This window comes from Momordica charantia, assembly GCF_013281855.1.
Source record: "Momordica charantia cultivar OHB3-1 chromosome 8 unlocalized genomic scaffold, Mcharantia_2.0 BLBB01000008.1, whole genome shotgun sequence".
Taxonomy (NCBI): Eukaryota; Viridiplantae; Streptophyta; class Magnoliopsida; order Cucurbitales; family Cucurbitaceae; genus Momordica; species Momordica charantia.
In genome coordinates this window covers 32,782,666-32,807,972 of record NW_028275166.1, presented here as the reverse complement: position 1 = coordinate 32,807,972, position 25,307 = coordinate 32,782,666, and the positions used below count along the sequence as shown (strand labels likewise).

The 25,307-nt window shown below is 38.0% G+C and overlaps 3 protein-coding genes across 5 annotated transcripts; 1 reads left to right on the top strand and 2 right to left on the bottom strand.

The window, feature by feature from the left end:
- Window positions 1-163: 163 nt before the first annotated feature.
- LOC111013088 (uncharacterized) lies at window positions 164-12,711 on the bottom strand. Its single transcript, XM_022287460.2, has 6 exons — window positions 12,507-12,711; window positions 11,665-11,817; window positions 11,489-11,569; window positions 10,654-10,779; window positions 9,944-10,033; window positions 164-468 (listed from the first exon to the last, which is right to left on the bottom strand). Exons 1-6 carry the CDS (start codon window positions 12,604-12,606, stop codon window positions 389-391), a joined length of 630 nt encoding a protein of 209 aa, XP_022143152.1. The 5' UTR covers window positions 12,607-12,711; the 3' UTR covers window positions 164-388.
- Window positions 12,712-16,201: 3,490 nt separating this feature from the next.
- Window positions 16,202-18,063, top strand: LOC111012945 (protein IQ-DOMAIN 14-like). Its single transcript, XM_088127871.1, has 3 exons — window positions 16,202-16,550; window positions 17,031-17,258; window positions 17,378-18,063. The coding sequence occupies exons 1-3, from the start codon at window positions 16,245-16,247 to the stop codon at window positions 17,966-17,968; spliced, it is 1,125 nt and encodes a 374-aa protein (XP_087983997.1). The 5' UTR covers window positions 16,202-16,244; the 3' UTR covers window positions 17,969-18,063.
- A 141-nt stretch (window positions 18,064-18,204) lies between these two features.
- Window positions 18,205-24,585, bottom strand: NEK2 (NIMA-related kinase 2). Of its 3 annotated transcripts, none has more exons than XM_022287508.2 (16): window positions 24,203-24,585; window positions 23,885-23,938; window positions 23,566-23,682; window positions 23,347-23,413; window positions 22,860-22,925; window positions 22,662-22,708; window positions 22,523-22,568; window positions 22,285-22,365; window positions 21,704-21,746; window positions 21,549-21,598; window positions 21,213-21,294; window positions 21,086-21,135; window positions 20,158-20,231; window positions 20,027-20,078; window positions 19,298-19,711; window positions 18,205-19,211 (listed from the first exon to the last, which is right to left on the bottom strand). In XM_022287508.2, exons 3-16 carry the CDS (start codon window positions 23,649-23,651, stop codon window positions 18,549-18,551), a joined length of 1,821 nt encoding a protein of 606 aa, XP_022143200.1. In that variant the 5' UTR covers window positions 23,652-23,682; window positions 23,885-23,938; window positions 24,203-24,585; the 3' UTR covers window positions 18,205-18,548. The 3 variants fall into 3 exon arrangements, with proteins under 3 accessions (XP_022143200.1, XP_022143199.1, XP_022143198.1); XM_022287507.2 differs by having other exon boundaries at window positions 23,885-23,935; XM_022287506.2 differs by lacking the exon at window positions 23,885-23,938 and having other exon boundaries at window positions 24,203-24,583.
- Window positions 24,586-25,307: the final 722 nt, after the last annotated feature.

Sequence of the window (25,307 nt, the reverse complement as noted above, 5' to 3'; positions counted from 1 at the left end):
TTACCACTGAACTATGCTAGTGCTATGCTAGTGTTAGCGGTTTGACTGCATAAGCTAAACTATTTCCCTCTTTTTTTTTTCAATAACTGAGAGAGAGAGCTGTTTGACTGCATAAGCTAAACTATTTCCCTCTTTTTTTTTCAATAACTGAGAGAGAGAGAGATAAACAGAAAACCAGTAAATATTAGATCATAATATAGTACAATAATATCTGTACACAACATAACACAAAAGCACAGCACCTCCAATATGACGAGTGACATTTATTTATTTATTACATATAAAAAAGCAACCCTCAACACATAATATAATAAGAATAATAATATGAAACTAAAGTATCAACCATAATGAATATCAATTATATATATATTATATGTTGAAGGAGCTGCTAGTTCCAAAGCTCCATAGCCATGGAAAATATGATTGCCATGGCCACACTCTGAAACTTTCCTGGTACAATGGAGTTTCCTACAAGGAAACAACATTAATTAAAACTTAGGGTTTAAAATTAGATTTTCGTAATTTTCAAGGATATATGTGATTGTGTGATCAGTGGGTTTGCTCACCCCAAAATTAGGGACAAGCTACACAAATTTATGGGTTAGACTAGAAGTACTACTCATATTTGTTGTCCTAGAAGAAAAAATTCTACACCAATCCAATTTTTTTCCCAAGCTCTATTCCTTTAATGTTCAGAAGTTTTTTCAATTTAGTCCCCATTGTTTAAAGGGTTTCAATTTAGTCTGATCTTAAGATTTTTCAATTTAGTTCATCCTCGTTGGTAAATGTTAAAATTAACTTATGATTAACTTACTTGGCATAATACTTCATTTTAAGAGAGGAAATTTTCTAATTCTTCATCCAAATTAGATATTTCGGTTTTCTTTACTTTTTTCTCTACTAAAATTTTTGTCAATTTGCTAAGTATTATGTCATGCAAATTTGTCATTAGCATATTTTAACATTTACCGATCCATAAACTAAACTGAAAAATATTATAATGTGTTTATGCAAGGATATGCACAACAGTGTATTTCAGATTGCAGCTCGAACTCGGCCTCCGGACCGATCTGAATACTTAGGCGGACCTGCACGAAAAGGTGAGCACTCCGACGATCAAGTCAGTATAGGTCGGATTCTCAGCTTAGTTCGAGGTCAGAAAATCATCGTACCTGATCGCGGAGTGAGGTCCTCTACTTATGGGTGGTAGTCCCGCTAATCTCGCGACGGTTACACCCGGTAATCTCGGGACCGTCGGTTACACCCGGTAATCTCGGGACCGACGGTTACACCCGATAATCACGCCGCTGACAGTAGCTCACATCGGCCCCCACCGAGCTTCCCGGTAGATCGGACCTCGGCCAGGTTCACCTCGGCCCTCATACTTATGGTGGTGATCTCGGCCGTCTGAGCTGGGCATGACTCATGAGTCATCTTGGAGCACCAATAGGGGTCCTCCACGTGTCCAGGGTATTCTCTTCCCCAAACATTGACCCCCTCTCTGTCTGGTCCGATCTCAACCTGGCAGAGAAGTTCATTCGACTTGCTTTGGACGCGTGGCGACTTCCTATTCGTGGGAAAATATAACCGTTGCGGTAGATTTATCGTCGGAATATTCAAATATTCCGACGCTTCTGATCTTAGGGAGGATCCTAGCCGCTCGTTGATTACACGTGTACGGTGGGGAAATTTTTCCGACGAGCTATAAATATCCCCAATCCTTCAGGTCATACCTTACGTTCCCTGAATTCTTGGAGTTCGATCTGAAGGTAGCTCGAACCCTTGGTAGGTCGGTCTCTTCCCTCACTTTCTCTTTCGAACGTAGTTGCCATGTCGTCCTCTTTTAGCAGCAACTTAGGATCCGATGAGGATTTTAGCTCGTAGGTTAGAGTCCGAGCTTGAGGAGATAGAAAACTTTAGGCTCTCCGATGACGGGGAGGATAGTGATGCCTCCACCTCGGGTCAGGGTTTGGAATACCCTTCTAGGATACCTGAGCACTACCTCGGATCCCTTCGTAGGGGGTTCGCTATCCCTGAGAACATCCTCCTTAGGATTCCGGAGGAGGGGGAGAGAGCTGACAATCCTCTAGAGGGATGGGTCACTCTCTACTTCAAAATGTTTGAGTACGGCCTCAGACTTCCCCTTCACCCTTTTGTCCAAGATTTTCTCTTCCAGACTGGGTTGGCTCCGGCTCAAGTGGCCCCCAATGGGTGGGGTGTCATTTTCGCTTTGGCCATCCTTTTTTGGCTAGGAGCTCGGGATAGTGAAGAGGCCGAGCTGTTGGACGTAAACCAGCTCCTCGCGTGCTTCGAAGCGAAAAGGATAGCTAAGAAGCCTGGTCGGTTCTATAAATGCGCAAGGAAAGGCGCAGGCGGTATAGTTAAGGGGTCGACCTCCATCAAGGGATGGGTGAGGAAGTGGTTCTACGCTTCTGAGGAATGGCTTGCAAAGGACGAGTCAGGTCGTTCCTTCTTTGACGTTCCCACTAGGTTTGGGAACCTAGGTACGGAGTAGTTCTTACTTTTTGTGATTTTCTTTCCTGTCATTCAGGTCTAACTCGGATTTTGTCTTCGTGCAGTTTCAATCCGACCAGTCCCCGAGCTTACGCAAGCCTCCTTCGACACGTTGAAATATTATAAGGAGCATTTTCCGAGGGGTAGGAAGGTCGGAACCTTGGTGACCGACAAGCTACTGCTTGAGTCCGGGCTGCTAGATTACAACCCTGCAGTTCGTCCCATTGAATCCTCAAGGCCGAACTCCGAATTAGGTATGCCGAGCTTGCTACCCCTTCCTTTTCCTCTAACTTTGTGCTGATTTCTTTCCTTTGTTTTGCAGCCATGGTTTGCGGATTTGCAAGCAACGTGAAACGCAAGTCCAAGGGCCGAGCCCATGCTCTTGAGGCCGCCCAGAGTTCGAAACCTGCCACTCCTGCTGTGGTAGGGCCAGCCTCGGAAGATCCAACCCCAGTGATCGAGCTGGAGTCTTCTGGGGGTCCTTCGAGGGAGAAGCGCCCCAGGGATCAGATTGAGGCGGTGGACGTCTCGCCCTTGGGCGAGGAGGTGAGGGAGGAAGTCCCTCTGAAGCGAAGGAGGAAGAAGAAGAAGACCACCTCCCCCTTGGAGGTCGGAGCTCGTGGGATCTTGCCTGCGAGCTTCGCAGATCGGGTGGACGATCCTGAGGCCAGGATGGGCGGGACGTCCGATGTGACGGCACGGTTCAGAGTTGAGCCGTCAAGTTCTGGGGTGAGGGACCAGGTGTCCCGCATCTCGGCCGCAAGTTTGGATCGCTGCCTAAGGAGGGCGTCCAAATTTGTAAGTGACCCAGGGTCCGTTCTGCAGAGGACCATCGACTACGCCGCTGAGGTAAGACTAGTGTCTCCATTTTTGCTCAATTTACCTAACAGGTAGCTCGGTCTAATTTTCTTCTTTGTACCTTTTCTCAGGCGTTTGTTGCTTCCATTCAATCGGCTCTGGCTGTAAAGGTCGAGCTGGATGGGAGGGAAGTTCTGGCAGCGAGGGAGAAAGAGGAGTTCTCTGCTGCCTTGGAGGCTGCTTCCTCCACCATGAAGGATGAGCTGCTGAAGGCTCACTCTGAGGTGGAAATTTTGAAGGCCGAGGTGGAGACCAAGGCCGAGCTGCTGAAGAAGGAAGAGGATAGACGTAAGGCCCAGCTCCGAGCTGCCCATGCTATCACCAGGGGCTTGGAGAAGGAGAAGTTCCAACTCCTGAAGGAGAAGGACGACATGCTCCAGGCGCTTGAAGCGAAGGATGAGGAGCTGAAGCATGCGACTGCCGAGCTGAAGACGGCGAAGGAGCGTCTCAGTAATGGAGTCCTATTGAAGGAATCGTTTAGGCAACATCCTGACTTCGATGGATTTGCCAAAGACTTCTCTGACGCGGGCTTCAAGTTCCTCATGAAGGGCATTGCTTCCGACATGCCTGACCTTCAGATCGATCTCAGTGGTCTGAAAAAGAGGTATGCTGAGCAGTGGGCGTCTGGGCCTGGCGGCACCCCTGGCCCTCAAGCGTTGGTGGATAAGTATGTCAGAGATCTGGACTCTGACTACTCCGATCTCGAAGAGGACCAGGTCGGCACCACTCATGAGGGTGCTCCTCAGGCAGGCTCTTAGGCGATCATCCTTCATGAGACCTTTCTCTGTCTTTCTTCTCTTCTCCTTTGTTTGTAAGTGTCAGGGCAGAGCTGCAAGGTCTATAAGCCTTGGCTCTGCTCTCCATTCAATAAAGAGGCTCCCATTTGTTTTTACTTTGTTGCCTTCCGTTCTTTGCTTTTTCTTTAAGCTAAAGCCAATGTCACCTCGCACCTCGTACTTTTGAGGTCGCGCCTTCAAAAATACTTGAAATTTTGAATTCGAATCTCTGTCTAGTATTCAATACATTGCACCAACTCTGGATTTTTTAACATTGCACCCTCAACTTAAAAAACGTTAAAAGGCTAAAATGCTAAGTCCGTAGCGGTTCTTCATATCGCACCTCGTACCCTCAAGTTCAAAGGCTTGATCATTTTGAACTTTTCACATCGTCCCTTTACCTTGAAGGTTTGAATTTTAAGTTCATCAGTGGTTTTGGCATCGTACCTCGTACCCTTAGGTTTTGGAGGATTAAACTTTTATCGACTGCTGGAATGTGATCGTGTGGGAGTCCGTGGCCCCCATTTAATTTCTGGTCGAACTCGGAATCATGAAATTAAATCATCACGTTTATTCCGATCATAATTCTTTTGAAACAGTTTTTACAGATCCATTGAAAACCATTTCGGCATTTCAAGGATAATAACGCTTCAGGGGCTCCGCGTTCCATGGGTGCGCGAGGACGTCTCCTTTCAGATCGGCCAACACGTACGTCCCAGGTCGGACTATTCCCTTGACTTCAAACGGCCCCTCCCAGGTCGGGTCAAGGGCACCCACATGGGTTTGGACCTTCCTTAGAACCAGATGTCCGACCTGGAAGGTTCGAGGTCGAACACGGACGTTGTAGTGTATGGCCATTCTGCCCTGATATTCCGCCAGGCGTAGCTGCGACATTGCTCTTCTTTCTTCCAACAAGTCGAGGTTGAGGAGCAGCTCTTCCTCATTTGCTGTAGGCTCGTAATGCTCTACTCTGTCAGATGGCATGCCGATCTCAACTGGGACTACAGCTTCGGAGCCGAAGGCCAGGGAGAACGGGGTCTCACCCGTCGATTCTCTTTGGGTGGTCCGGTACGACCATAGAACCTCTGGTAGCTCCTCGGCCCACCTGCCTTTCTTGGAGTCCAGTCTAAGTTTGATGCCTCACTTGATGATCTTGTTCACTGCCTCCACCTGTCCATTTGCTTGCGGATGTGCGGGGGACGAGCTAAGGTGACTTATGCCAAGCTTGCTACAAAAGTCTTTGAACTTGGCGTTGTCAAACTGCTTCCCATTGTCTGTCACAATGGCCTGCGGTATACCAAAGCAACATATGATATTTGTCCATACGAAGGACGTGACTCTGGATTCCGTTATGTGGGAGAGCGCCTCGGCCTCGACCCACTTTGTGAAGTAATCCACAGCAACCACAGCGAACTTGGTTTGGCCTTTGCCCAAAGGGAAAGGACCAATGATATCTACCCCCCACTACCCGAATTGCCACGGGGCCGAGATGGGGGTGAGCAGCTCGGGAGGTTGGTGGATTATGTTTCCGTAGCGTTGGCAATTGTCGCAAGTTCTAACGAACTTCTTGGCGTCCTGGTTGAGGGTCGGCCAATAGTATCCTTGTCGGATCACTTTGGCTGACAGCGACCGGGCGCCTGAGTGATTGCCGCACACTCCTTCGTGGATTTCTCTGAGGACGTACAGGCCCTCTTCAGGGGTTAGGCATCTCAATAGAGGCAGGGAAAAGCCGCGTCGGTACAATGCTCCACCTCGGACCACGAACCGAGCTGCTCACCTTGCCAACTTTCTGCGCTCCTTGGGGTCTTGTGGTGAATTACCCCTAATAAAGTCCGCAATCGGGTCCATCCATGAGGACTCTAGAGCGTCGATCTCCATCAGATCTGGCTCTGAGATCGAGGGATTATCTAAGATCTCGACGGGAACCGACCTGGCCAGGTCGGTCTCGTACGCTGATGCTAACTTGGTTAAGGCGTCGGCATTAGAATTTTCTGCTCGGGGGACCCGGCTTACTTCGTAAGTTCGAAACTGGGCGATGTACGATCTGACCTTGCCCAAATACTTCTCCATTCGGGAGTCTTTGGCTTGGTACTCTTCCTTAATCTGGCTCACAACCAGCTGGGAGTCGCTGAAGACCTTAACACAAGAGGCCCCCAATGCTCTGGCGATTCGTAGACCGGCAATAAATGCTTCATACTCAGCCTCGTTATTGGAAGTCCGGAAGCCGAACCGCAAGGCATACTCAAATCGCTCGCCTCCCGGTCCGAGCAAGAGGACTCCGGCCCCGCACCCCTTCTCATTGGAGGATCTGTCGACATAGATTGTCCACTGTAGGTCGGACTCGCTCAGCTCGGAAGGTGGTGTGAGCTCGGCTATGAAATCTGCCGCTGCTTGTCCTTTCAACGCAGTTCTGGGTTCGAACTGGATGTCGTACTCACTTAGCTCCATTGCCCACTTCATCAGGCGTCCAGAAGCTTCTGGCTTATGGAAGATGTTTTTTATGGGCAAGTTAGTGAGCACCACCACAGTATGGGCTTAGAAGTATGGTCTAAGCCGTCGGGCCGAGGTGACTAATGCGAGAGCCAACTTTTCCATCTGAGGGTATCTAGTCTCGGCTTCGGTCATAGCCTTGCTTGTGTAGTAGACCGGGTTTTGTCGCGCTTCCTCTTGCCTGATTAGGGCCGAGCTGACGGCACTGTCAGACACTGCTAAGTACAATTGGAGCTTGTCCCCCGGCATGGGCTTCGCGAGCAAAGGTGCCGAACAGAGGTAGCTCTTCAATTGCTGAAATGCTTGTTCGCACTCCGCTGTCCATTCAAACGGCCCTTTCTTTCGTAGGACTTTGAAGAAAGGAAGGCACTTATCTGTCGATCTTGAAACAAACCGGTTCAGGGCCGCAATCCTGCCATTGAGGCACTGAAGCTGCTTCAGCGTCTTAGGTGCCTCCATCTCGATCACGGCTTTAATCTTTTCGGGGTTGGCCTCGATTCCCCGGTTGTTCACCATGAAGCCAAGGAATTTTCCCGAAGAGACTCCAAAGGCACATTTAGCTGGGTTGAGCTTCATTTGATATGTCCTCAGAACCTCGAAGGCTTCGTTCAGATCGGAGAGATGCGACTTCGACTGCTTGCTCTTGACGAGCATGTCGTCCACATACACCTCCATATTCCGGCCGATCTGCTTGGCGAACATTTTGTTCACCATTCTCTGGTAGGTCGCTCCTGCGTTATTTAAACCGAAAGGCATGACCTTGTAACAATACAGACCTTGGTCTGTTATGAATGCGGTATGATCTTGATCTGGGACATGCATCTTGATTTGGTTGTACCCAGAGTAGGCGTCCATGAAGGTGAGCAGTTCGTGCCCGGCTGTGGTGTCCACGAGCTGATCAATCCTCGGCAGTGGGAAGCAATCCTTCGGGCATGCCTTATTTAAGTTCGTAAAATCTACGCACATTCTCCACTTTCCGTTAGATTTTTTAACTAATACAACATTGGAGAGCCACTCGGGATACGAAATTTCTCTTATGTATTTAGCTTTCAAAAGTTTGCTAACTTCCTCAACAATTACATCACTCCGCTCTTTGTTTATAGGTCTTCTTTTTTGCTTTACAGGTCGGAATGACGGATCTATGCTGAGGCGATGCGTCATAATTTTTGGGTCAATGCCAGGCATGTCCTCATGGGACCATGCAAAGACATCCGAGTTGGATCTGAGGAAGTGGATTAGCTCCTCTCTGTCGGTGGCCCCCAGCTTGGTTCCTATGCTTACTTGCTTCTCGAGACTAAGCAGAGGAACAAGCTTGACCCCCTCAGTGGGTGCGGCAAACTCCCTCCTCGGCAGGTCGGCCTCGAACTCGAGCGTCCCATCCCTACTGGCGAGAGTTTCAAGGGCGCAGACCGATGAGCCTTTGAGTGCGGAGGCATAGCACTCCCTCGAAGCGGTCTGTTCTCCTCGGACCGTGCCCACGCCATTGGGGGTGGAATACTTCAAAACTTGATGAAGTGTTGAGGGAAGGGCCCGAAATGAGTGGATGATAGGTCTCTCAAAGATGGCGTTATAGGCCGATCTACCGTCAATTACCACGAACTCAGCCATTTGGGTGACCTGAGTTTGGTCCTGCCCAAGCGTGACCGGCAAGTCGATGCAACCCTCCGGGATGACCGATTCTCTAGAGAACCCAACCAGCGGTGTCGGGACCGACGGTTACACCCGATAATCACGCCGCTGACAGTAGCTCACATCGGCCCCCACCGAGCTTCCCGGTAGGTTGGACCTCGGCCAGGTTCACCTCGGCCCTCATACTTATGGTGGTGATCTCGGCCGTCCGAGCTGGGCATGACTCATGAGTCATCTTGGAGCACCAATAGGGGTCCTCCACGTGTCCAGGGTATTCTCTTCCCCAAACATAGTGTAAGTAACTTAATTGAAACTTTTTATTCCTATATACAATTCAAAGACGAAGTATGCAAACTTGTCAGAACAGGGAGTCAACACATCTCCTTATGATTTTATTTTTGCTTTTCTTTTTTCTTTTTTTTGAAAAAAATTCCAATTCTTAAACCTTTTTTTGTTAATAATAAATTTGAAATGTGTTCTCAATTCTTATATATAAAAGAAAGCCAAGAGCTAATAGAAAAAATATGATAACATATAAATTAAATATGTCAACATTTTCATTGTCTTTTTTATAGCTAGGTTACTTATGGAAACATAGGAGTTCTTGATGAAACATGTGGTGGACTTGGTTGCAATGTCATAGAGTCAAAATTTAGAAAGAAATATATAATATGTGGCAAAAATAGAAATTAATTTGCATATCTTTTTCAACATACAGAGATAGAGATGTGTGCAAGGCATATTTGATGACTTGAATTAAAAATATTAAAAAATTAATAATTGATGATTTTTATTTTTAAAATTTTCCCAAGAGTTTGAAATTGTCCATATTTACAAGCCTTCTATAACAACTCCTCTTCTTTATTTCCTATAGATTAGAAAGATTTGAACTAAAAAAAAATATTACTTTGACTTTTAATTACCATATCATTGTCATTTATATAAATTAAACCAATAATTCTAATTGTTCCTTAAATTTTAACATTAATTAAATAATAATCAGTCATAAAATTTTTTCTTCATAATCAATTAACAAAGAAAGATTGTAGAATACAAAGAGCCATGTGGTTGAACTTTGACCTTTAACAAACCACTATAATTATAAAAAAAAAATAAAAACTATATAATTTATTTAACTATTTATATTTTTCTTAGAGAAGATAAGTATTTTATTTAATGGTAAATAAATTATTGTATAATGTCATGGTGTGGGTCATTTTTAACTTGAATTTAAGTTTAAAATATGTTGAAACATTCAATTTCGTGTTTTTAATTGCACACAACTTTTCCCATTCACCTCTATTTAAAAATAGAAAAAGGCAATTCCAATCTCTTCATGATATTTCTTGATATCACGTAATATCAATTAAAACTTTTTTTATTTATTAACAAGTTATTTTGCCTAATTTTTACAAACATTTTTATGAACTATGGCTAATTATTTTAATTAAAAAAATTATATTTTTGAAAATGTATGTAGTTACGGTCCACACCTATTTTTTACTGACTACTATTGAATTTTTTATAAGTAGGAGATAGAAATGGAGAAAAATATTTTTTCCAAAAAAAGAAACTAAAAATCGTCAAATTTTTATTGGGGATCAATACGAAGATGCGTGCTTTCCAAAAAGGACAGTTTCTTAAAATTTTGAAAACAATTGTATAATATAACTCACCTTGCCCTGTGCCTCGACCATTTCCATTACCAGTAGAATTCACATTTGCAACTTTAATCCCAAGCTTTGCACAATCCGATCCAATTGTACCTATAAAATAACAGAACAAATAATCAAGAAAAGTACAATAAAATCATTTTCTAACCTCCAACCATGCATATGAATATATTCACCTACCATAATAACTCCGAGAAACAAACGACTTTAAAACTACAAAGAAAGAAAGAGATGACACGGGCCGTCTCTTAGAAAGAGCCGCTAAACGATCAGACTAGATAGGTGCAAGTAGCTTTGAAACTTGTTCCATTGTACTTATGAACTACTTATCGCCTACTAAATCTCTTTACGTCGAAAATCCTTTTGGTTTAATTTGTCCCATCAATCTTATGTCCTCCAAGTCGCATAGTGTCACAATCTCATTCATCATTTTGGAGATCCATTGATCACAGACGGTATCTCCCCATGACCTTTCGCCTCTGAACTCCACCATAACCCAATGCAAATCAAATGCATTGACGTTATGAAGTTCTAGATCTTAATGCTCTCCACCCGTGTTTCTTAATTTAGTAAAAAACGAGATGGTTGGCCTTTCACCCCTAGCCCCACAAGTCATCGGAGAACAACGACAAGTATAAAGACTAAAAATCGAGACAAAAGTGAAATTAAAAACCGACTTAGAAAGCGGTCGGAAAATGATGAAATAATCTTACAATCACTGTAGCAAGGGAAGGCAGAGGTGTTGAGGAGATTGTAGTAGCCAGGGTTGCATGAACATGTGTGTGTGTAAGTTTTGTTCTTAACACACTCTCCTTCTCCACAGTAAGCCCAGTAGCAAGCTGCAACAACCAAAAAGAAAAATTATCATTTAGTCCCTGCGAACTCACTCGTTTTCAATTTGATCGGTATAATTTTACAATCTTTTAATATAACCTCTATACTTTAACTAAATCTTTCACATTCTTTTAACAATGTTCTTTTTAACGAGAAACTTAATTAAATATAATACTAAATATATATTTTTATAATATTTGACTATTTTTTTAATTTAGTTCCTATTGTTTTTAAATTTTCAATTTAGTTCGGTGTGTTTTAAGATTTTTTAAGTATATTATTTTTGTTAACGAAGGTTAAAATTGACTGATATGATGGTTAGTGAGTTAGGTAGAAATTTAAGAAATGTATTAGAAGAGAAAAGTTCCTAATTCCTCCTATTTTTAAGAACTAGTAAAAATTTCTACTTTTTATGTCTTAATTTACCTAATCTGTTTCTCTAAATTTCAGGAAAAATCGTTAAACATTATCTCATGTAAATCTATCATGAGATCATTTTAGCATTCACGAATTAAAAAAGAAAAAGTATATAACTGAAAAATGTTAATAAGTAGGAAACTAAATTGAAAAATTTGAGAAACGTATATTTAGCCTAAATATAAGGACTAAAATGAAAAATATACGGCACAGCAGAAGTGGAGAAACCGCTGCAAATTTTGCGGGAAAGCGAGGAAGAAAGAAAATTGGAGGGGATTTTCCGGGAAAATGACTTACGATCGAAGAAGGAGGAGTTTCTGGGAACGGTCTTGTCCGGCACCGGCGGCGGCGCCGGCTGGCAGCCGTAGTTGAGAGAACCTGCAGAAGAAGAAGAAAAACAGAGATCGGAACAGAGAATCGCCATGGAATTGGATTCAGAGAGATTAAATTATGTAGAGAGAGAGAAGAAGTACAATTAGGAATGACGCAAGGGAGGAAGGTGAGATCGTCGTCGTTGTCGCGAGTCCGCTTCCAGCCGGAATCGCAGTTGCAGATGAATCCGAACGGATATCCGGCGTCCGCCGTGCAATTTCCCTTCCCGCAGTTCACTTCTTCGCACACTTTCTCTGCAAATTTTCAAACAAATAAAGGTAAATAAACCTCAAGTTTCTTTAAGATTTCTATTTCTTGTTTTCGAGTCATTCAGTTCTGTTCTAATTTCTTAAGAAATGTTTTCAAAAGGGTTAGATTCAATTTTTTTGATGTAGGGGATAATTGAACCAGCTCTCGATCTTTGGAGAAATGATAATATTTCTTAGCTCACTATGTTCGTGTTGACAGTCTTTTTAAATTTAGTTTGATAGATAAATCGTCTAAGGTTGAATTCTCTACTCTCATTATTGTATTATAAAAATCTCTAAAATTATACATAAATTTTTAAAACAACAAAAGTCTATCGGAGAGCCGAGGAACAATATTTCTATTGTTTCTCAGTTTCTTTTTTATCATTGTTTCTTGTTTCTCGTCTTTAAAGAAAATATTTCAAATTTGTGTACAGATTTTTAAAATTAACAAAACCTTTTTTTTTCCTATTCAATATCTAAATGTTTAAAAATATAAATAAAAAGATTAGTTTATCATTTTTATAACAAATACATTAAAAATAATGAAATATACTTAAAAAATAATTTGAAATATTTTGTTTAGAACATAGACAAAAAGTTTTATTTTTCAGAACAAAATTGGTCTATATTCTCTTTCCAAAAAGAATAAATCAAAAACTGGGAAACGAGAAATACAAAGAGATGAGACTCACCGAAGAACGGAAATGGTCCGTCTGCCATGACAGCACCGATGGAAACCAATAGAAAGAGGATGGTGAGAAGATGAGTAGCGCGATGAGAGAAAGCTGCCATGGCTTCCTCTAGAGAGAGAAAAAAATGGAGGAGAAAGAGAGATGTATAGAGTAATAGGAAGCAAAGGATATTATATATAGAATAATAGAGAAGAAGATGAAATAATGGGGGAGAGTTTGAAGTTTTCAAAAGAGTGGAAGATGATTTCTTTTTTATATATTCAAGATGCCTTAAATGAGTTAGTTTTAGCTTCTTTGTCTTCTCTCTAGAAAATTTCAATATTATTCTTTCTTTCAAGTGTCATCATATATGAGTTTGAGTAGAAATAGAATGTTTGAAAATTAGGGTACAATATTTGAAAATTTGGAAAAATTGGTGTCTACCATATACAAATTGTAATATATATTACAGATATCACGAGACTTTGGATTTATTTGGTAATGTTTTGATTGGTTGTTTCCCGCTTTTCGTTTTTAATAAATAAAAATAAAATTGGGTTTGAATAGCTGTTTATTGTTTTCTTTTATTTTTTTATTGGAAAAAATAAAAAACATGTGTTTGGTTATCATTTTTTAATTAAAATAATTAATTTTTGAAATTAAATATTTAAAAAAAATTATGCTATATTTATCGTTTAATATTTATTATGAATTTTGTAAGTAAAAAACAATAAAAATTAAACCTTGATTTTGTTGTTTCCAAAATTTCTAGAAATGTTTCTTTAGACGAGAAACAATAAATAACAAATGTTACCAAACGCGTATATTTGGAAATGAGAAACTAGAAACGAGAATGTTACAAGACATGTTCTTCGTGATCATTATCTATTTTAGTTTTTATTTCAAGTTATGACAACAATCTACTTAAGTGTCATCTTAAATTACAATGACGGTTTAACATTGTCACTAATAATATGTTACGACTACTTCTAATTTATTTACAGAAGTGTGGGTTTATTAATATTTAATCATAAGTATCTTCAAAAGAAAGGCAAAGATTATAGGAGGATGATAGATGTGTGGTTGTATTTATATGGCACTCTTTCTAAGTAAATTGATTAATTGTGTGCTTGGTTTGGAATGTGTTTTATATTTTCATACAAAAATTGTACAATTATAAACTTTGTTATAAAAAAATGTAGTTAAAAATTATAAAATACATAATAAATACTTAAATTTTGAATATTTATTTTTAAAAACATTTTTTTATTTAAAGTTTGATCAAACAAGGAGCTTACTAAATAAATCTTTTTTGAATGAAAATAAATAAGTAAACAACGAATAATTATCAAACTCTTTTTTTTTTCCTTATTCTTTCTTAAAAAGCACGAAACAAAAGACATAAATTAAAAATAGGAAATAAGAAATAAAAATATTATCACATAGGTTTTAACTGATCATTCGAAACAAATTTAATAGACAAAAATAAAAAGAATGACGTGCAATGTAGGTACTAAAATAATAATAAATAAAGGGTCGGGAAATTGAATATTTAGGATTTGATAAACAAGTCAAAGTATGTACAAGAAAATAGGTCAATAGCACAAAACTTTGGTTTAATTATGAAATAAGGTTACAATAAAATTAAATTCAAAGACATTTGGTTTCATTACCTTTTTTAGTGTGAGATATAACTTCAATATTCAACTACAAGGCTATCAAATTTAATTATTATGGTAGCCAATTGGTCAATAATTGAGGCCCTTTAATTATTAGTTATTCCACCTAAAGTAGAAGCTTGCTTCCAACATCCTTAGGCCTTAAACCACTTCAAGTTTTTTTTTAATATATATATATATATATATATATATATATATAATGGTATAATTATTAAGTTAAATTAGGTAAAAATTTAGAGCCTATTTAGTGATGTTTAGTAACTGTTCATGTTTTTCCTTTCTCAATTTTAAGAAAGATTTTTAAGAAACAATAAAATTGAATTTATTACAGTGACACACATTTTCTTTGAGAGTGGATGATAAATTATTAGAGCCCAACACAGATAAATATGTACAAGAAATTCAATAGATGAGTATCTATAAGAAATTTTTACAAGCAAATTTGAAATGACTTTATTTTTTAGAGTAGTATAAAGTGAAATGCTTCTAAAAAAACTTTTAGAATTTTGTTTTAAAAAAATAATTAAGTATTTTTAGAATTTTTAAAATTATTTTTACCATTTAACCCAACATAATACAAAATTTGAAAAGCGTCTTTTTTTTTTTTTGTTTTCATTTCAAACTTGATGGATATTTTAGAAAAATATTTATAAGTAGAAAAATTCATAACAATATTTAAATTAACAAATAAACATAAAATAAGTTTAAAATTTTATTAATACTAATATTATATCCATATTAATGATATTTCATTGAATTATATTTTATACTATGAAAATGTCGATTTACATTCTCGTGTCAATACAGACACATAAAAATATGGATGGAAATCGAAATTTAATACCTAGTAGTCCAAACTATTCAATACATTATAAATCATTGATTCAATAATTTATATTATTGATAAATTATTATCGATTATGGTTATACTTATATTATCTTTTTAACTCTTTAAATTCATTAGCTCACTTTATCTTCAATCAATAACTTACGACACTGACTGTCCTTTGGTGGACAATTGCAAATTGAAGGTTCAATTTTGTTTGAAATTAATAAAATATCAATTTTCAAATTAAAAACTTTTGAGCCCTAATTTATTAAATAGTTAATAACTTGAGGGGTGAAATGTAAGTTTTATAACTTCAAAAATTTTGGGATTAATTCATATTAAATTTAGTCCGTAGACATGTTTGATTTTTCTTTTCCCAACTACCCTTGCCATTTGGGTCATTGAGAATAATTGGTGTTTCTTATTCGAATGAAAATGTAATAAATATTAAATACTTTCAAAATCTTAACAACACTCAAACTAATTTATTTTAATCCAATTCCAATTAAGTTGCAAAGTTCACTTAATATTGGCAATGAAAAAACTTATTTTAAGTTTACTTTTCATTTTAGTACTTCAAATTTTTTCTTATTTCATTTTAGTCCATTTACTTTAAAGTATTTTATATTTGTTCCCTAAATCGTTATAAGAGATTTTATTTTTTTAATTTCAACTACATGTAAGGGTGCACATTCAAACTTTTGACATTTTGATCGATAATATATATCTTAAATAGTGAGTCAAGTTGTCAATTGTCATACTCTTATTAACATAAATTTTAGACCACTTGTTTTTCAATTTGCGACGACTCCAAACGCAATGAAAATTAGAAAACAATAATGATTTTAATGGATCATTTAGAAAACAATGATTTTAATGGATCATTATGTAAAATTTGGAGACTAAAATAAGGATTTAAACCATTGGTTTACAAGTTTCAATCAATATGAAAGTTATGATCCCTTCAAATTCTTCATGATTGTGGCAAATGGCTAAACCATAGAAAAAAAAAATCTGCAGGCCAAAGAAAAAGTGGACAAACAACATAAGAACACAAATCAAAAGAACAAAAAAAGTCAAATTAAGAAGAAAAAGAACATTGGTTTAGAAGTCAACAGTTCCAACAAGTCATGTATAAAAATGGAAAGAAAAAAAAGTTTTCTTAGTCCCACACCATTTTGAATTTGAAGATCAAAATTTGAACTTTTTGAAATTATTTCAAAAACCCATTTGAGATTTTTCTCAGCCAAGATGAGGAAGGCAGGAAAATGGATAGTGAATTTTCTTGTTGGGAAAAAGGAAGAGAATCCCAAGAAGAAGAAGAAGAAAATTGGTTCTTATTCTTCTTCTGATTCTGAAAATTTGAAGCTAAAATGGAGTTTTAGAAAGTCATCAACCAATAACAATCTTCTTCTAACTCACAAGCTTTCTAAATCTGACTCCATTGACACCATTGAAGCTCTGAAGCAGGTGGCCATAGCAGCACAGAGGAAGCCACCATCAGATGTTCAAAACGCTGCTGCTACGACGATCCAGTCCGCGTATCGGTCTCATTTGGTAACGAGTTTTTTTCCTTTCCCCTGTCTACGGTTTCTCGACTTCGTGTCTTTCTATTTATGATGAATTACGATTTTAGTCTCTGTACTGTGTTACTTGTATTCATACTTTTATTTGTTCTGGGCTACGTTAGCTTCGGTTTAGTCTTTTATGGTAATTATGCACTTAGATATAACTGAAAAGTAAAGTGGCATCACGTGAAAGTTGACACGATACTTTGATTTATCATATAGACGTTGGAGACAAACTATATTAGTTTTCTCGTAATGCATGTTGTACGAGCTTTTTACTTACTAGTGTGGATTGTTACATTAAATACATGGATTAAAGTGGATTAAAGTAAAATGCATAAATAAAAAAACCTTTTTTTACATGATACTTGACCCAACAGGTCTTTTCTGACTTTATTTTGTGTGTTTTAGTTAAATTTTGCAATAAAAAATTTCACCCAAAAGTTGTGATTTGATTATGTTGTTGTAGGCAAGGAAAGCATTGCATGCTTTAAGGGCACTGGTTAAGATACAAGCACTTGTGAGAGGCCATCTTGTGAGAAAACAAACGGCTGCTACCCTGAAGAGCCTGCAAGCTTTGATGGCAATCCAAGTTCGGGCTCGGTCGAATCGGATCCAACTGCTCGAGGAGGAAGAGCTTCTCGAAAGGAGTCGACATAGACATCTTGTTAACATCAATCTCGAAAAAGCATACAAAGTAAACTTACGATTCATCTCATAGCGTTTTCTACTTACTAGAAAACTTGCACGAAAACGTTCATTCTATGAGTACCCATTTCACTTCGTTTATCGATTTTCTTGACTTTTCTTATTCAGGAGAGGTTGTACATGAATCTCAATGAACATTGGAGACCATATAAGAGCAAAAGCAGCCATATAAGTCATTCTCAAATCGAACTGATAGAAAATGAGCCTAATGCATATATTTGTAGACGAAATCTTTCGATCCCAAAGAGGCAGCATCGGCACAAAAATGACTCCATCCCTATAGAACCGAACACTTCCGAGTACTATGTTTTGGTGTCCAAACCAGCTGCTGAATCAGCCTTATTTTCCATGGATCAGCCAAGGAATTCAGACTCTATGCCTCATGACTATCCCTTATATCCACATTATATGGCTAAGACGGAATCGTCCAGGGCAAAAGTCCGATCACAGAGTGAACCAAAACAACGACCACCCGGTTCGAGCATATGGATGAAGAGCAAGCAAACAGAAACAGTTGGCAGAACGAGTTTGCCAATGAATGATCAAATCCAAAGCTATTCACAAAACCTGAAGCATAAGGGTTATGAAAATCACAACAGCGGTTGGTTCATGAAGCTTTATCAGTTAAAAAAAGCAGCAAAGACCAGAGATGGTGACTCTACTAGCAGCAAACTTAGTCGTCCCGACGACCTACCTTGATTATCTAGCTTAGTTCCATCGAAATTGATCGGGTTTCTATGATATTCTGTATACTTGATCGGGTTTCTATGATATTCTGTATACTTGAAATCACTATCGATTCCTTCGTAATGACAACGGAAGAACAACTTCAATTGTCTTGGAGAAAGCAGTAAGAAAGAGTGCAAATTTTTCATCAAATGGCTAATTTCTTTTCGAGACCAAAAAAAGGCTGTTTAATTTGAACTCTAACTCCCAAACAAAATCCTAATTTATCCATTCTGAGTTCATTTCTACTCGAAACAATAGAACAGCCACTAAAACTGAGACCATCTTACCTATCTGAACTGCTGTAAATTTACATTCCTACAACAGATATGTTGCATATCAGCTACTACTAATGAGCTAAAACTATAACAAATAACCGCCACTCGCTACATCGTCTGTCAAACTAAAAGAATTTTAATCTACAATAAAAAGATATTTTCATCTCCTTCTCAGTATCTGCCTAAGTGACAATTATATCTCGAGAAAATGCCCCGACTCTAGATCATATGCTAAGAAATTCTATTGCAGTTATGCTATCATACATCGAGAGCGATTACGTTTCCTGCTTGATAGTGTTCTCTTTGAAGCTCTTACTCAACCAGATGGCAGTTTCCCTTGGGGAGACCTTTCCGGGCCCGAATGGCTTCAGCAACACCCCAAGCTCCTCGTACCTCTCCTGCTGCAGCAATCTCGCACTAAACTCGAGCAGCCCTTCCAAAGCCTCAGCTCTCTGGTGTAACGACGATGTATCGAAATGGCATCGCCGTAAGTCGGATGAGGTATGGCTTGATGCCCCGGCAGTTGCATTCTGATCGGAGGAATCACTTCTTGCCTCTCGGTCGTCTTGAAATAAGCTGCATTGAATACCCTGCCATGCGTTGGTGTAACCAGGAGTTGAACAAACCTTGTCACAAACTTGGATCGTACATTTGTCTTTGGTTATAGAACAATCGATGTGCTGCAAGGAGCTGGTTGATCCATGCATGGACGGCAGCGAAGCTCGGCGAACGGGAAGAAAAGTATCGTCATATGATGCTAGAGGGAATTCAGCAATCCTGTCGATTCGAGGAGAGTTCACTGAGACATCCGGGGATTTGATATGATGAAGAATACCGACATCCTGTCTGCAAGGGCTTTGATCAGTGGCAGCTTTTGTATGCAATGGGAAAGACGCTCGACGGACATGAGATTTATTCGGAGTAGATGAAACCGGAAGCTACAACAAACAAAGATGAGGCCTCAGTTACCATAATTGTTATTAATAAGCTAGACCATGAAGGCTTTAAGATCAGCTCAACTCACCAACTTTCGGTTGTTTTTCAATGGTTCTGCCCATTTTTTCGGAGTCACATAAGCTTTTGATAGAAGACGTGAAGTTTTAGCATTAGGCTCAGACTTGGAAGGCGTTTTGTGAATCCCTGCTCCCCCACGGTTGCCACCAGCAGAGGGTTTGCAACTTGCGTAGTTTTGTGTATCATGTATCTCCTGTGTTGAGCTGAGAGAATCATACTCTATTACAGAAACACTTGGATTTATAGCTCGATCATTGCTTAAAGAATGTCGCTTATTGGGCAAGGGCTCCGAAAACCTCGTCTTCTTCATATAATTGGGTTCGGGCCAGAGCGCTGGTAATGTATTGCGTCTCGGACTATTCAGTTTGAGGTGAATCTGAACAATGTAAGGCTGCAAATGAGGGTGACCAAGTAGCTCCCCAGCCTGCCAAATAGAATTGGGATCTAGTTAGATGATTAATGAAAAATTAGAGGTAAGGAATAAAATAGTATTGTATGCAAGAATTGGGGGACTACAACAGAACATTTGAAGGCAAAGGGCATAAAATAAAATAATTAAAAGTTTAGGTAGCAAAATGAAATAAGTATGACAGTTGATGGACGAAAATGCAACGTATTTCAATTGAATAAGAAAACAGGAGTATCAAATAATAGGTCAGATCAGATCACACTGAAAACCAAGATGGCTTTTCAAATGTGTTCATATCTGAGTAGAGTGTAAAAGGAGGATAATGCATACACTCGGCCGAAGTTCTGGGTTTTTGCGCAGCATGCTTTTGACGAGACCTCGACTGGAAACCGAAGAGGAAAGCGGTTAGATCGACAATAATGCAGAACAATATGAAGTATAAAAGGAGGAAAAAGGCTTACAATGCACCAGAGTATTTTGTTGGAAGAGGAGCCACTATGGACTTGTTAATTTTGTTGATAAGTGCTTGCATATCCTGCTCAAAAGACATGATGATAATCAGAGAAATTAAAGATATAACCATTCTACACAAATAAGCTTCAAAAGAAATTGACCAAATTACAATGAGGCCATCCAAAAGTCACCTAATTTCAATTATCATACTTAAAATAAGTATTTTTTTAAGTGCTAGACATTCTAAAATGCAATAGTCTTGGCTTAATTCCGAACCACAAAAATATTAAAAAAAAAACAAGGGCTAAAATGAAAAGACGATGAACATGTAAAGCGTAAGCATCAGATTTGGGAATCACAACCACCGAGATATGTCTACATAACTGCATTTATATCTATACTAAAGCATTTTGCCTCCCTAGTTGTCTTAACAATTCCACTAATTATGCTTGGTCCTGATTGGAATATTTGAACAAGCTCCGAGGTATAAAGCTTACCGTGGGGTGAAAAATGTGTTATGAAGAAAGGTGAAAAATATACCAAATAAATTGTGAGAAAACAAGTATAATTTCTAAAAAGTAAAAACGGGCCTTAATAATTTAAAATCTTTGTTGTCTCCTTTAGCTGCTTTGTGGTAGGTAAAGCAGACCAATGAGCATAATAATGTAGGGAGTGGGTCCCCCAATTTTGTCAAGAAAAAACAAAATCAAAACATTCACACTAATTATGGTTAGAATGGAGTTATCTAATGCTCATGAGCCACCAAAGTTGGAAAAGTTCAGAATCTATCAGCTTAACAACTTCACTGAACAAGAAGTGTAAAAGAATTGAATATCTTATGATAACATCAATCAAGCTCCCAAAGATAAGGAAATGCTAGAATCGACTTGTATCTGTCATAATTCCAGAACGAGAACAAATGACGTCGAAACTTACAAATGCTTTAAATGCAGGCTTTAGAGCAGTCATCTCATATATACAGCATCCTGGAAAACAGATGTAAAAAGTCATTTTTAGTCGAAATAGCCAAATAAGGTTCGTAGTCGAGTTCGGTTCTTCCTACCTAAAGACCAAATATCTGACTTTGAACCATAAGGTATATCAGCAAGAAGTTCCGGACACATATAGCTCGGAGTTCCTACAACCTGCGTTATCGCACCAAGTGTTTTAAAGGACAATAATAGGATATCACAACAGTAAAAACTGTTAAGGATCCCACATTGAAAAGATAGGGGACCTAACAATAGTTTATAATAGACATGGACTACTCTTCTTATAACCAATTGGTTTTGAGATGAAACCTCATGAATATTAATACACAACTAATAAATTGATCAATTGATGTATTATTGGTAACAGAATTTCTTATGAAAAGAAAGTAATGCATCGAATTTCATACGGAGGAGGCGAGATCATCTGATGTCAACATTTTTGCTAGTCCAAAGTCACCTGTTTCACCAATGTGAAGTTTTATCAAAATTATGTTCAATCAACAGCTGTCCTGAAATTTGATTATATGTATATTGGTTGTGTGGGAGGAAAGATTTTACGTACCAAGGCGTATGTCCCGATCTTTAGTCAAAAATATATTCGAACACTGAACACATTAGATATTGATAGTTAGGAAAGAGTTTAACATGGTTTGCTTTGACATAACAATAAATCCATCATAAAAGTAAAAAGACAATAAAGGTTAAATGTAGCCATTTTCAATTCCATCCCTAATCTTTCAAAACGTTCAATTTCATCCTTACGGATTAAATTATTTTCCAATTAAATCCTTATTATCACTAAAAATTAAAGAATGGTGATATGTGAATTTCAAAGTGGCTATTTTCTATAACAATAAGCCATTTTGGGTCGGTAAGTAACCAAGTACGAGGTCACAGGATGTGGGTAAATTTTTTATTTTACGGGCGAGCACGACTATTCATCAAATTAAAACAGATGGTATTTCTAACTCAGTCGTCGTCAATAATTTTAATGTTATATGTCACTAAGGACTAGATTGGAAAAAAAACAATACATAAAAGGATGAAATTGAAACTCTTAAAATTTCAGGGTTAAAATTGAAAAGTAACTCAAACATTAGAAACCGAATTATATAGTTAGCCAAAAACAAATATGCATCGAACCTTAACGTCCCGGTGAAGGATATGATTCATATGCAAGTAATCGAGTGCCATCAGAAGTTGAACTAACCACTTGCATAGCTTCTGCAGAAGGAAATTAAAGATGAATAAGAAAGATGTAAAGGAATTAAAAAAAAAAAAAACAAAGGAGATTTTTAGTGCTTTACAATGATCAAACTATGCATTAAAAGCAATAAATTTGGTGAAATTGCAACAATGTTGATAACATTAAAATAAAAACCTCTTCCGGGAAATGAACGCTGCTCGCTTTTTTTATTGCTTCAGCCCTGTAGAATTCGAAAAAAAATGTAGCATAGATGAATGAGTACTACAAAATATAGTGATCAACATAATAAACATTCAGCTAGAATAAAACTTACATGTCTCCTCCTTCACAATAACCTATAATAATGCACACATAGCAACCCTGTCGTTAAAGAAAAAACGGACTGAAGTTAGACCATATCATTACAAAGGATGAGCTACCATCGATGTCGTTAAACCGTACAGGTTTTAAGTGTAGATGGCAACATTAAACAACATTAGTTATAACCAACAGCCATTTAAGCTTGATTTACCTTCTCGACCCAAGAATCTTTGTACTCCACAATAAATGGATTTCGTAATCTAGATATGAGCTCCATCTACGAGAGAAAGGGAAACGGATTAGTTTGGAAATGACCGTAATGTTGCCTACGAAACCCGCAAATGTAATCGAAATCATGGATGATCTATGCTTAGCTCTCAATTTGGTAAAAGTTCTTGAATTAAGAAATACTTCCCCAATGTTCACGTGAAGTGAAAGCAAGTCTAAGGTTCTTACGCTCATTGATTGTTCTATAAAAGCATAACTTAAGCTTTACCGAAAAAACACACCGAAATGGTTATTATTGTAGTAGACAAGAAACCAAACAAGTTGTGAAGCACAGCAGACAGTTATGGTTGTAGAAGAGAATCTAAACGAGTTATAACTTATAAAGCACACTGTAACAGCATAAGAATCCAACTAAAAATCCAGACAAGTTATTAAAAGCTCGAGAAACATGTCGAGTAAAGAGCACCAACCTCTTGGTGTGCAGATCTACGGGACCTATCGGTCTGACGAGCAAGACGGATCTTTTTCAACACATACCTTAATATATAAACATCAGCATGGTCAAAACCAAAACAATGCACCCAAAACAACATGTGCTACACAAAATTTGAAGTTTTCAACAGAAGAGATTAGCAAGAATAACATGAAAATAAAGTAAAATAAAAGAACTTGGAACTGCATTTTCTTACTTCTTCTTTTCATGCTTATGTCTCACAAGAAGAGCAGAACCAAAGGATCCCTTCCCTATTTGCTCCAATATTTCATATTGCTCCATTTGGACAGTTTATAATTCCCCCTTTCTCTGACTATACAAAAAGAAAAAGTATAATTACATAACAGTCTCAAAACCTACTTTAAGAAGCTACTCTTATCTGTTTTATGCTTTTACCAAGCATAAACTCAATATTTCAAAGGTATAAGAGATGGAATCTTCTAGAATTTCAAGTAAGCAACAAACACATTATCTAAGAAATCACATTGAATCATAAGGATTCCACTCAAATTTACCTTCCAAAAAAAGTGCTTCTTATCTTCAAACAAAGCCAAAAGAGCACATTCCTACTAACCAATCCACCAAATTTATAAGATTCAACCCAAAAAGGCAGAAAAAAAACAGAGGAGATGTAGAGAGAAATTGAGGAAAAAAAACTCTAAAAACTCATAAAAGGGAACATTTCTCATTTCAATAAGAACACTGAGAATGTTCAGCTCATTTCAAACCAAAATATATAAAAAATCCCCAAAAATCTTGAAACCCCACATTTCATTTCTAAGTTAAAAACCCAGAAAGATCCAATGCACCACAAGAGAGAGAGAGGGGGGTACCTGAAATTTGAAGTAGCAATGTGGATCCAAGAGATTGAGGAAAATGTAGTAGATGAAGAAGAAAACAGGGTTGAGACTGAGAGAGTTACAGAGGAGAGAGGGAACGACACCGTTTCCCCAGCAGAAGGAGGACAAACAGAAGCAGAAGCTGAAGGGGAAGGAGATGGGGAAAGGCCTTCTCCATTGTTGGGTTTTTGTGTTATCAGAGTTTCAGAAAGAAAGTAAGAAACTTTAGCAGCCCCAAAGGAAACAAAGAGAGAGAGAAAACTGCAAGAGATTAAAGAATTACTTTTTTCCTCTTCCTTACTAAATGGGAGAGACTGGAGAGGAGCAGAGAGAGAAGACAGGATATGGGTGTGGATTTAAAGAAAGCTACATGACAAAATCTTAGAGAGAGAAAGAGAAGGACATTGGTGTGGGTTTAAAGAAAGCTGAAATTCACACAGTTCTAGAGAGAGAAGTAGCTTAGAGGGAGACAATTTAGGAATAGGATTGAATATTGATGTCTTCAAGATGCACAAAATAATAATATACTAATCTAGAGAGAGATAAGCTAAGTATTTAATAGATGACTACCATTTTAGAGAGGCCACCACCGAAAATTTCCAGTGCTATGGTTGTATCCATAAATTCTATTTTTAGTTATTATTGGACTAATATCATTCAAATTGTATGTAGTACTAAAAAAATTTTCGATGGTACTTTCGTAGTTCCAATCTTCATGCTATCGATTTCTTTTATAAATAATTCTTAAATATTATTGGACCAAGTAGTATAGAGAATTGTACATATCATCGTAATACAATAAATTTTTCGGAGAAACAATTTAGATAGATGGAGGGAGGAATTTTTAGTGCTCTATTAGTACTTAATCTCTTTATTTATCTATAAATTTTTTTGGTTGAATCTATTTGTTCTTAAATTCTACTGACATGACTTAAATGAGAGGTAGTATAGGAGAATTATACACGTCTAGACTATAATTTTTCTCTAGTAAATTTTGTTTTCAATGCTTATTGATCCCACTAGATTTTTTTTCCTTTTTTATTTATAGAGAATTGTAAATACTACCGTAATACTCTAAATTTATGTAAAAGTTAAAAGA

Excerpts from the sequence above, each read along its gene's own strand:
- LOC111013088 (XM_022287460.2), bottom strand. The coding sequence starts at position 12,606 with ATGGCAGCTTTCTCTCATCGCGCTACTCATCTTCTCACCATCCTCTTT. Across the intron at positions 11,570-11,664 it reads CCCTTGCGTCATTCCTAATT|GTTCTCTCAACTACGGCTGC; the intron begins GTACTTCTTCTC and ends CTTCTTCTGCAG. Across the intron at positions 10,034-10,653 it reads CTTCCCTTGCTACAGTGATT|GTACAATTGGATCGGATTGT; the intron begins GTAAGATTATTT and ends GTTATTTTATAG.
- LOC111012945 (XM_088127871.1), top strand. The coding sequence starts at position 16,245 with ATGAGGAAGGCAGGAAAATGGATAGTGAATTTTCTTGTTGGGAAAAAG. Across the intron at positions 16,551-17,030 it reads CCGCGTATCGGTCTCATTTG|GCAAGGAAAGCATTGCATGC; the intron begins GTAACGAGTTTT and ends ATGTTGTTGTAG. Across the intron at positions 17,259-17,377 it reads ATCTCGAAAAAGCATACAAA|GAGAGGTTGTACATGAATCT; the intron begins GTAAACTTACGA and ends TTTCTTATTCAG.
- NEK2 (XM_022287508.2), bottom strand. The coding sequence starts at position 23,651 with ATGGAGCAATATGAAATATTGGAGCAAATAGGGAAGGGATCCTTTGGT. Across the intron at positions 22,926-23,346 it reads GTAGATCTGCACACCAAGAG|ATGGAGCTCATATCTAGATT; the intron begins GTTGGTGCTCTT and ends TTTCTCTCGTAG. Across the intron at positions 21,136-21,212 it reads GTCAGATATTTGGTCTTTAG|GATGCTGTATATATGAGATG; the intron begins GTAGGAAGAACC and ends TCTGTTTTCCAG.